We start from the raw sequence: 12,538 nt of genomic DNA, 5'->3' as shown, positions 1-12,538 counted from the left end.
TTCAAAAGATGGGAAACGGATGGAGCAGAGGTTCAAGGATTATTTCAGGCTTTAATCATGGACTAAGCCCAGAAAGTTGAGTGTGCAATCCAAATTATTTTGATAGAGACATGGATATTGGGAAATTTGGACATCATTTTAACAAATTGAAGAATGATTTTGAAGGAAAAATGATTCTAATTGTTAGATATTAAGTAGACATTTAGGCCAAGAGAGATGTGGTGGCCAATGATTGAATCAGAAGTTAGAATTTAAACAAGAATTTGCTAATGAAAATTGGAGATGTGTGAGAAGACAGTGAAAAAATGGGGAAATACTCAATAGGAAAGCCACTTTGCCTGTAAATGTTAAGGGGAAGGTGTATTAAAAAAATATTTTTTGGGCCTTCTGTCATGACATGTGGCGACGCGGTAGTCCAGGGGTAGAGCATTGCAGTAGTCAGTTTAAAATAACTGTTTTGGGCAATATTATTAAGAAATTACTGGGAGATATTTGTGAGATTTTTGGGAAAAGAGAAACTATTAGGTAAGGTATCAATGTGAGAGGATAGAGAATTTTTGCTAAACACAACTTAAAGGATTATTTTGAAATTCAGTAAATTCTCAATTATCCATTATTGGGATTAGAGTGCTTCTCTCTTTCCAGCACTGTTTTTGATAAAATCACAATCTCAAAGAAAATCAAATGCTTTAAAACTTGGTATACTTTTTGAAAAACGTAAGTTTGAAGTATCATGGCTCTTTCATAAGTTTTTATTTTTATTACAAAATCAATTCATTGATAGTGTTTATGTTTTAGTTTAAACATTTTTTACTATCCATAAATACCCATTATTGTTTCCCTCGCAGTCATTAGCCCCTAGAATTCTGTATTCTCCTTTAAGGTGAGCAAATACATGGTTTTATTATGCAACATTTAAGTCATTAACTATCTAAAAGGCATTATTTTAATCGGTATCATATGACAAATATTAATCTGTGTCAGCAATTTTTGTTTATATTCATTCTTTGACAATAATTTTTATCCGTTTGATATATCCTGGCGACAAAACTGATTTAGTATTCAAACTCTTTGTTCTACCATTCTCTCGATGATACTTGTGTTCTTTCAAAACTATAGCAAAAACTTGAAAAATTGGTGAGAAATGGAAAAATATGTACTTTCCATTGCTAAAAATGCAATTAAACCATAAGGGATTTAAAAGGAAAGTTCATTTGTTTCCTAATCTGAATCACTTCATTTTAAAAACTATTTTGATTCATACAAATTGCATTGAAATATATTACGACCATATTCTCGGTGTATTTCACTTGTCTGTGTGCTTTTTGATTATCTGTGCATTATAGTGTATCTATTAACACCCGGATAATAGCAGGCGAGTGCAGAGTGCATATAATTTAAATATTAGATGAGGGAATGGCACCTAATGATGTACTCTAGACTTTTAAAACAGCCTCTGATTCAGTAACACCTATTTAAATTCAGAATTAAGAGCAAATGTGAATGATACCTAATTAATTTATTGGAAATGGTTTCAGAAGGGAGGAAGCTCAAGAGCTAGAAAGTAGCCAGCAGTTTTTTTGGAAGATATCTTGGCTAAATTACACCCACCCCAGGGAAGCATAATTCAGGGCCTATCCTACTTTCTTTATCTACTATTTCTCTATCAGCATAGACTCAAGAACAAAATGTTTTGTGGATGATTGTTTAAATCATTGCAATATTAAGGATTCTAAGGATATCTTTAAAATGATCTTCGAATTACAAATTTATTAGTTGGATGAATTTCAAAAATGAGACTCAATTCCGTTATCTTCATATCATTTATGAGACTGAAAATCCAATTATTATAGATATAGCACCTCATTCTACCAGAATTATCAATCCAAGGGATGTTTGGAGCAAGTATTTAGGATGGGGACAGCATACTAGTGGTAAAGCAAAGTAGCTCCAGCTCTTGGGTCATTTCTCAAATCCTTTTTTTCTGAGTTGGTTGTATATATGTTATGCCATGAATAGCTGTGACTGATCTAAGTGATACATAAATCATGCTTGGAATATTCTCGTAATTATCAGAATTCCTAATGCAGTGATTCAGGAACATTGAATAATGACTATTACAGTAGTAAAAACAGGTGAAATTGTTCTTTATGGGAAAGAAATAATAACTCATTGATTGAAAAGTTTTGTCAGCACAAATTCAACACTAGGTCTACATTTATTAAGGCAAGCTTTAAAGAAAATCCCAAATAAATTAAGGAAATTTGTATAGTGCAAAAAAACTGTGGAAGGCATAATAGTTTTGAGCCAATTGTGGGTTTCATATGTTGTAGACCAATGAAGAAAACTGTTGAGAGTACAAAAATAAGCAGCTTTTCTCATGGTGGAAAGACTCAAGAGACACAGTTGAAGGCTAATGTGGTTAAAGATTTAGGCTGGAGAATTTTAAAAAAGTTGAGAAATTGCATGAAATTGGGCAAATATGAACAATTAGGGTTGTGGAAAACTACGATATGGTTTAAAAAGCCAGCATTAATTGGAGGGAACAAAGGAAGGGGGATGAAAAAGAAGTTGCAAAAGACAAATTCATTTTGATATTACTGTACTGAGAATTGATACATTGGTACCTGATAGGTCTTCGGCCCTTTCTCCGGTAACTCCAAGGCATATAATTAATCTGGCTACATAATCTAATTATCTCTGTAGAAGTGTCATGTATGCTCCTAAATCATAGCTCATATTTTTATTTCCTGTGCTTGAAATACTACTTGGCATTGACTCAATATAATGTATTGATTAATCAAATCAAATTAATGATTTCATTTACTTTTTATGGCATAACTTTGTTATTCCCGATGGTACTAGAATGACTATTAATTTTTTTTAAGTCAATTACTAATATGTCAATTGAAAGTCTACGGTAGTGGTTAGACAATGATGAGCACTTACTGTGATGGCCCAACTGTGAGATTAAAATTCTCCAAACTTATTTAGTTGGGAAAAACAGCTGCATCTAAATGTAGTTGTCTTCAAGTGTTACAAAAGACTCGCATATATAATTATTTTAATGTGATTTAAACTCCATACTTCCTTTCTTATTTTGTGCACAAAACAACATTTTGATCCTGAAGCTTTAAACAAATATGGAAAAGAATATGTGTAGGACACATTGACTTTAATACATGAAAAAATGAATAATATACTGTATTAGCTGGTTTAGTATGACCAAATTACTCAATTGATACAATACCTGAATACTAAATCTATTTTTTTTGTATACTGCAAATAGCTGTGTGCAGTAGCAGGCTGCTTATAATGAAAGCAAAACTGCAGTTCTTTAAGATTCGAATTATATGTTGAGTAACTCCAGACTCTGGGATGTTTGCCATATTACCTGTTCCTGTTCTTTCTCACAATTTGTATAAATATTCTAGTACACCAAGGGTCATACCATCTCTTTGTGTACACAAGGTAGCTTATTACATTTAAATACTTTTCTTCCATACATTCCATGATTATGTTCTTTAAACATAATCGTTTTTAAGGTTAAAATACTGTCCTGAATGATGATGAAGGCAGCCGTTGGAAACTGATGCTAATGTGATTAACAGCATAGATGGTATATTAAAATTACCATAATTTTCAAATGAGGCTGGTTTACTTTTAATAAATAAATTCATCAAGAGTCTGTACTTAGAAAGTATTTAATGATAGCATTCTGTATAAGAGATGATGAGTATGTAATAGCAAATCATTCAAAATGGAAATAGTGGCAAATGGAATAAACTAGTTACACATAAGATAAAATTACAACTATTAATTCAAAGTAATGATGACTTGTACAATTGTATGAACACATAAATATATTTTTGTGTAAATATTGCAGTATTAATTAGGAACTGCTAATTCATTGGCAATCCTCTTAATCTTGCTAGCTCCTGAATTTTCACAGAGGTTTATCTCTCATAACCTTTTTGATTGCATAAAATTCCGATTTTTTTAGCCTAATATAGCACATTAATAAAAAAAAACATGAGGATGTGCTTGCTCTGACCAACATAAGGGTGCCTACTTTCAGGTAGAGATACTTCCTCTTAGTCATTCACCTCTCGGGATTCCACCACACATTCGAAGCACGTATTCTTCACTATGTTTTTGCGATCATAGTTTCTGGAACATTGAATGAGGTTTTTAACGTTTTATTATCACATGTTAATCTCCGAAAGTAACTATTGGTACTAAAAATATTTTCTTACGATTTTGCTCACACACACACACATATATATATATATATATATATATATATATATATATATATATATATATATATATATATATATATATATATATATATATATATATATATATATATATAACAACACTTGGGTTTTCTTGGAGTGGATTAGAGTTATAACACTCATCACACGCGAACGCGTATATTTTGCAACAATATTCCACACACGGGTCGGCTCGTAAAGTGTGACACGAATAATTTGCGTTGTTCGAGCGACGTTCGCCGCTTCTTCTTCTCCTCCCCCCCATCTTTCCTTCTTCCCGAAACGGAGACGCTGGTGCTCACGTGCAGGCCGTGCACCTCACCAGGCCTGCCTCATCGCAGACCATGCAGCGGAGGGCAACGAACTCTTCCGTGAACGCATTTCGCTTCGAAGATCGCTTCGAACCTCCGCAGGCGCCACATGGTAGCCTCTGGTATCCTCCGCAGATGCTACACGTCCACGCTGCGTCGGGGTTCTGTAACGGAGAGATCAAGTCGTCACTCAATGCTTACCAGCTTCATTTTAATGAAGGCGGCACGTGCAGATGATTCCGGCTGACGTTCCTGCTGAACCGCCAAGCCAGTACGAGGGATTGGACAACGATAAATTAGGCAACACTCCTCCAACAAAAGTGATTTTATCCAGTAAAGTACTATTGGCAGTTTCATGCTTTTTATGATTTTTTTTTGATTTTGGTAAAATATTCAACAAAACAGGGAAAGCCGTCTTTCTGCAAGCAATAATATTATTTTGCACCTTTCGCATTCCACCTTTGTTTTCGTTAATTATTCTCGTAATCGCCAAGTTGTGAATTGCTTCGTCTCAGATGTTGGCCCCCGTGGCGACGTGGTAACGTCTTGGCCTGCCGAACCAGAAGTAGCGGGTTCGATTCTCGTTTAGGAGGGTTTTCCTCTATAGCTTGTGTGTTTGTAATTGTCTATTGTTATATTATTGTTTATAAGTTGGATGTTAAAAGAACTGTTTTCGGATTAATGTAAAATAAATGAATATATATATATATATATACATACATATTATATATACATATATATATATATATATATATATATATATATATATATATATATATATATATATATAATTATACATGCATATATTTATATATACATGGATTAATACAGTACTCATATATAATAATATGCTCATTTGAGTCATTACTTCTATTTCTTCCGATGAAGACGGAGTTGATTTCCGTCGGAACATTCAAGTAATAACGTGTGAGTGATCTTTTTATGTGTTCTTATATTGTTTGTTGCTGTCAAAGCTTGTTATTCAACACTTCCGTGTTACTTCGACGAAGGAATGACTGGTTACAGTGCAGTCGGCGACAGAAATTTCAAATCAACCCACGCCCAATCGAAATTATTTACCGGCTACGACACTGACTTCGCCATCTAATTTTACGAAGGGTAGTTGTGTGATGGAACCTTTAAATTGGATAAAATCGGAATCTCCGCACTCATGAGTTTTTTCTTTGCGTTACCATCAGTAGTATTAGAAAAAAATGTACTGTGGAATTTGAAAAATCTTGGAAAATCGATTTTGAAAATGGGATAAAGCTTGACCTGTTATTAAAATTTTAGAACATTTTTAGATTTCCAATGCTATATTCCGTCGCAAGATCTAGAATTAATTGATGGTGGCTTGACGTTGAGGTTTATTGAATTGACTTCGATAGCCTCGTTGGAAAATGTATCAGTGTAATGATGATGAGGCAGCGTCCCATTTAAAGTGTGCTCTCTTTACTACTTCCGGCCTCCCGGTGAATCCGCATGCGCCTCTTGGAAGTCTGCTTTTTCCTCACTCCACCTGTATGGTCGGCCCGTGCTAGGGATGGGGGCCGGGGAGGAGTGTGGGGGTGGGGACAGGTGGAAAGGGGATGTAGGCGGGCGCACGCCTTCCTCTCGCCTCCGTGGGAGAGCATGTCACTTGATTCTACATAGACTCATAGAAACTTTTAAGGCCTCTGAGGGGATCTGGATTCTCGTGATCGGCTTCGCGACGCTGAAGTCCGAGAAACCGAAGTGTCGACCTCGGGAGACGCCTTCCACCGTTCGGGGCGGCCCATGAGCACGAAACCCGCCGTGGCCCCGGCATGCTTCTTATCCCCCCCTTCCTACACCGCACCGTTGTTCGCCATCACTTTCATTCGGCTGTATACCTCCCACAGGACCTGAGGGGCATGAAACCGATGGCGCGGTGGCTTTCCGAGGCCGTCTCCAGCGGTTCAACCTCCGGGAGAGGGCTCCCGACCCACATCTTCTGATATCTACCTCCACTGCTGTCACTTTTCCTTTTCTTTTAACGTTTACGCAACTCTTTTTATATTCATTTAGAACTAAAACAGCACATGGCCAGCTGATTTGGCCAAATAAAAGTATTATTCGACTGAATCCAATTGTTTCAGGCTCAACTTTGTGGAAGTTCATGTTCATTAAATGAAGAACACGATGTTTTTTTTACTGTTCTTTATTTTCGTATGGTGATGACGCCTAAGCGTTGAAACTAGTCGTACGTAAATAAAGAACAGTGGGAATATGTTCGTCATTTAATGATATTATTTGACCTTTATATTTCTCATTTTTCTCTAATGATTTTTTTACCTCCAATTTTGCGGTGGCTATCGTAATGGCTTCCCACCCAGAGGGCCCAGGTTCAAATCCCAGCGGCGTCAAATATTTTTCAGAGGTATCTCGATCCCTACTTTGGAGGGCACTTTGAGTGAGTATAACGTCCGACAGATGGGACGTTAAGCTGCGGACCCCTTGACGCCTTTCGTTAAGAGTAGGCTAATGCCAGCGCCGGGTTTCTCTCCACCATTCATCCTTTCCTGTCCATCCCCTATGGCGCAAATGACCTCAGCTGTCGGTCGCCTTCCACAAAAACTACCACTACTTTTTTCCTTCAACCAAAACATAATCGTTACAACATACTTAGCGCTGGGCTGGAGGATGACGGTTTTCCGATCCAGTCCATGTAAAAGAAATATTTAATCCAGATCTAAACCTGCCTGTGTGGCTGGTTGGATCGTTTTAGAAAATGTTCGCTAATTTTTGTATTCGCTTTATTTTCCTCAAGTAAGAGCAAACTCGTGAGTGTAAAGGATTGAATTCCCGCTTCATTGGCCGGAGATTTATAAAGGAAAATTCGAAGTCCGTGGGAACCTCAATTAGCTCATCGCACAAAAGAAAGATTGCAAGGTAAGAGGGACCCGTGGCAATCCTAGAGTGGAGTAAACTTTTCGTAACATATTATTTTGAAATGATTATTATCAAAAGGTTACTCAATGATGAACTGATGAGTCAAGATACCAGGGCGACCATCTTATGCTGTCCCTTTTTCTGCGCGGCGTTTCTTGTCATTTTCGTCAGCCATGAAAATGTCTTGGCGCATGACAACATTCCTTGTTACGCTGATTTCCAGCTCAAAGTCACCTGGAGGGCGGATCTTTCAGAAACAGTTTTCTATTGTCTTCCACTCCTATGATTGTCCGTGAGTGTTATATGGATTGCGTCAGGGTATAAGAGCGTCGGAGATTCCTTAGCGCCGCTCATTATTCTCGCACCTCAGGACGGATACCAATCAATTTATTAGAATCGTCAGTGATATTTGGTGGGTGGACATTTTAGACTAACAAGGTATTACGAAACAAAAGTCACCGAAACAACAAATGAACGTCGTTATTACTATGGAGTTATAAAATCGGTTAAGTTTTTGTAGTTGAATATTGGACACGGGGAGTTTAGATCATACCTCAAGAAAATAGGGAAAAAAGGAGGGGACGTGTAAATGCATGATGGAGGAAGACGCGGCAATTCACCGAGAGAGTCCTTTATTTAGTCCCAATTTATGCCGAGGAAAGACGCAAAGACTGGAAGCTACCCTTGGATATATTTGCATAACGTCCAACGAATTGGGAAATATCTGCACGAGGAACCGATTAGGAAAATATTGGATAGCTTTATCAACAAAAGATAAAGTGGGAACGTGGCGAACGATGGAAAGGAAGGGTATGTAACTCATATTTTGCAAAAAAATTAACGGAATTGTATTGCGGGTTTAAAAATAAGGTTCCCTAAAAAAATTGAATCAATTAATTCCCCGATTATAATCGAACGGGCCAAATTATTATTATTGTTTTTAATTGAATATTTTTTACTTGCAGCGGAATGAATAAATATTTTTAAAAAAAACCTACCATAATGAATGGAATATGATCGTATTTTCACCGGCAAATGGCACACCTTCGTGAGTGAAATTCCTCCCGTTATTTTCCGAGAAACAAAATGTGGTTTCGTGTGGCGCCGCACAGTTCGAGAGTACGTGTTTTGAAGTGACTCCGTCGGGGAAACCGACTGAAGTCATCTGCCGTGCGCTCACGCCTTGGGTGACCGCAGAGGTCTCTCTCTCTCTCTCTCTGTGATCAATGAATCATAGTGTAAGGTGAGGTGCGAAGAAAGTTTCGCTGCCGAGAGAGGAAATCCTGGATGAATTGGTGGCGCGGGAGCACGAGGTTCCCCTTTCATTTTCCCCGGCTTCATTTCGGCGAGAGGAATGCCAATGACGCAACCGCCGCGGGACAGACTTCTCCCACATTTTTTTTCCACGCTTCTGAAAGTTTACATTATAAGGCGTGAGTTTTGTTCTGGTGGCAGTTCTCATATCCCGTCTCGCACCTCTTGTCACTCCTTTATTCGGGTCGAGTTAGTTTGGCTGTGGGATGATGGTCTGAAAGACTCTTAGTAAAAATCCGCGAGAATTTGGCAAAGCTTTGTATTTAGCGGGAATGCCGGACATGGCCGGAAACGGTGGAGAGGGCAGAAGTGTGAAAGAAAGTGGAGATAGTTGAAAAGTTAAAAATAAATTGCGAACACCTGCGCTGCTTTTAAATTGGAGGCAATGCCTTGCATGCAGTCGGGAAGACGTTACGAATAAATGAAGAAGGAAATATCGTAATTTAGGGAAAAAGAAGGGAATTTCTCCAGATATGCAGAAGAAAACAGTCGTTAGGAACCGTCAAACTCCTATCTTGGAATAAGGAGAATACCTTGAATGAATATACCTACGCTCACACGAAGGCAGGTTGAAATTACGATGGAATGAAGATGGAAATAATAATGGAAGGAAATGAAAAGGAAATTCTCTCGATATGTAGAGGAAAATTGTCTCTGGTGACCGTCCAAAAGCCTAACTTTAATGTGCAGAAATTTCTAAGGGTAAAAATAATTCGCCTTGACCGTAGTTGATCGGTGGATAATTTTTGAACTTAGAAATTCTTGCATGTTTAATACATATTAACGGATTACTTTTTAAAAAAAAGTTACTGTTGCGCCATCTCCCGCAGTTCTTCAAATCTACCTTTAATAGGAAGAAGAGGTACTCGTAAGCTCCCATATTTTACCGAAATTAAAAAAAAGTTTTGCTGTGGCTGACCATTTTTAATAAATGTTCACTAACGCGTTCATTGAATTTCATGAATATGACTAACCAATGAGCAAGGTGTGACGCCAAACTAATTTCATACAATTAATAGATACACAATTTAAAAAATCATCCTTTCGCAATACCTGGGTAATTATTTCATCCACTATTATCAATCCCGAGATTTTATTGCAGCTTTGAACTATGTTCTCCTCTCAGATAACATAGTATTAATTCGCCCATAAATTCATTTCATTCCAGTTCAATTCCAGGTGATTAATTACACAACCGAACAGTTTGATTTTCTGAGAAATGGAATTTTCTGGGAAAGCGTAGGCGGGCCTGGAGAAGTAACCGGCACCTCCAAATTAATGTGGGTGTTTTCCGCGTACCGTGCGCGATGAACAAAACCCGTATCTATCAAACGCGCCCTCGGGTCGTCTGTTGTTTGTTATCAGCCGAAAGCCTCATTTAAACTCTAGGGAAGCAGAAGAAATCATGCATCTATTTTATACAAATTGGAGCCCTACGTTTTCGTACGGAATACCTAAATGAGTGGAATTCTTGAAGGGTATGCCATCATGAGATGTTTTCTGGTTTTTACGCTGAAAGAGATGTTAGCTTTGCATGTGCGTTCAAAGATTCACCCGTAATATTTTTCATCCAATAGTCGACTATTTTGTCAACTCTTCGTCACATATTTTGGGAAAGATCATTACCTGAAATGGTTTTAGCATCCTCCGAAGTTCTCCGGTTTCATTCAGTCGCTCAATCTCATCTGCGTCCTAGAAAGAGAGAAAAATATTCACCTTAATCCACCAGATTTAATCAATCTGTAATTCAATAATTTTAATCTCAATAATTTAATTTAATACATCTGTGGAAATGTGCAATTTATTTTCTCGTAATGACGAACTTCCACCACAACTCGTCTGAATCTGTTGAGAAATATCAATGATATCTAGAGATGATGTAAGCCATCCTTTCTGCGATGTTGACACACTCAACGCTTAAGTATGTTTGACAACCCTGTTATTATTATTATTGGGTAGTCTTCCGTTTAAGATAGGTTTTGGATGGTCACTGACTGACCACGCCTACAATTCCTAGCCTCGCCTAGCCATATGCACCACTCTGCAATCGACTGTTCTTCAAATCTACATGCACGCCACCTCCATTCCGTTAAACAGGTGTGTTCCGTTTCTCCCCCTACCTCGCTAGCCCCACGGTCTCCCCTCCTTATCACAATCTTCAGCATTCCATCGCCAATCAAAATGTCCTGCATCCAACTTTCCTGCCTCCTTTGGATTTCTCCCAACAATCCTCTCTCTTCCCCCACCATGCCTACTACTACTTCATTTGTGTTCCTGTTAATTCTGTTGTCGGGCTAAAAATATTTCATGTACTCGCTTTCGAGTTTTTCATCATTCCATTTTCTACTATTGTTTATTACACTCTTACATTTTAAAACACGTTCAAATTGTTTACTTGTTTGCAGATGTATGGTAATATTTTACTTATCTTGTGTATTTTTTTCCAAATCGGTACCATTTAGTCCATTACGGAGGAAATAGTTGGTTCTCCAAACGCGATTCCGACTACTTAAAATCATAGGTGGACTTAAAAGGCAAACTTGCAAATGCTAAGTTGGAAATGTGATACTATTTCGGATTAAGTTTTCTATTTGTTATGTTATTTCGTGAGGAGTAACTGAAGGTTTGTTTCTTCATGGTTGAAGTGCTCTGTACAAGGTGAAGTCAAGCAGCCCCTCACAATCAGTCACTTGAACGAGATAAAAAAAAGTTTAAAAAAGAGAATCATCTTTTCAGGGAAGTACTGGTCCCAAAAAAATTCATGCCAAAGAGTTCTTGACCCTTCTTTCTCTTGCCGTCTCATCGCACAGGTCTCGAAATGAAATCCGCGGATTGTACACGTACTATACTGTTCCATAGATTTTCGATTTGTGCTCTCGAATTACTGTGGTAATGTCCATAAGGTCTCTTAAATCTTTGTTAACCTGATAGGGCAATTATGATTTCCGTAATTTTGTCTTACTTCCCTTCAGCTCGCAATGTTTCATTGTTTGACGAATGTTGGAGTGCAGGCATGCACGTCGTCGGGGACGGAGAAGAATATCTGTCGCCCAAAAGTTAGTGCTCAGGAATTATTTTCTTATTCTTTTCGAAAAAATGTATTCAGGTTTTTTTGAAACCAGACTATCGAAACCTGTAATTAAATCATACTTTTTCTATAGGACGAGAAATGTGTGTCCGAATTTCCATAGGGCCAATGGTAAGTTGATCCCTTGAGTGATGGCATCCCATCAACGTCTCGATCCCGTCAACCGATTGCTTGCAGACTAGTCACCCAGGTTAAAGGCAATACTATGCTGTGAGCTGGTTAACATTAAGTTGGTAGAAAACGTTATCTGTGTGCTCATTTAATTCAAATTTCCTCCAAGGATTCGCAAATAAAACTAAGAAACTGAAAAAAAGTACGAAAGTCGAGGCGTTTTAATTGTGCATTTCCTTAGCAGGGGCGAAACAGAGCAAATTGATTCAACATGGCGAAAACGAATGCGGATTTTGAGGAAATTATAGGTTTTTATCTTGCGATCAGTTGGGTGTTTTAGCACACTGTCCTTCTCCAGAACCAAAGGCTGCCATTTGCCAATTCACTCTTGCTCGACCAAGAGGAAAAGAGTCCTCTGCATGGCGAGAAAAAAAGCCCTCGGGTTCTTTCAGGTTGGGGGCGGATCAGTTCAAAGTCCTTTTTCCTCCTCCGGACTATTGGCACTCCTTTTGCACTCAAGCATACTG

The 12,538-nt window shown here is 37.9% G+C and overlaps 1 protein-coding gene across 1 annotated transcript in view; it reads right to left on the bottom strand.

Moving 5' to 3' along the window:
- Positions 1-3,669: 3,669 nt before the first annotated feature.
- Positions 3,670-12,538, bottom strand: part of LOC139697632 (uncharacterized) — a 102,616-nt gene continuing 93,747 nt past the window's right edge. Inside the window, exons 3-4 of the mRNA XM_071596418.1 lie at positions 10,439-10,504; positions 3,670-4,752 (exon numbers count right to left, since the gene is read on the bottom strand). Of these exons, the coding sequence (XP_071452519.1) occupies positions 4,576-4,752; positions 10,439-10,504 (243 nt within the window). The 3' untranslated portion in view covers positions 3,670-4,575. The remainder of the gene's footprint in view (positions 4,753-10,438; positions 10,505-12,538) is intronic.

Source organism: Hetaerina americana, unplaced genomic scaffold, assembly GCF_022747635.1.
Source record: "Hetaerina americana unplaced genomic scaffold, ioHetAmer1.1.p SCAF_8, whole genome shotgun sequence".
Taxonomy (NCBI): Eukaryota; Metazoa; Arthropoda; class Insecta; order Odonata; family Calopterygidae; genus Hetaerina; species Hetaerina americana.
This window is presented reverse-complemented; position numbering and strand designations above follow the sequence as displayed.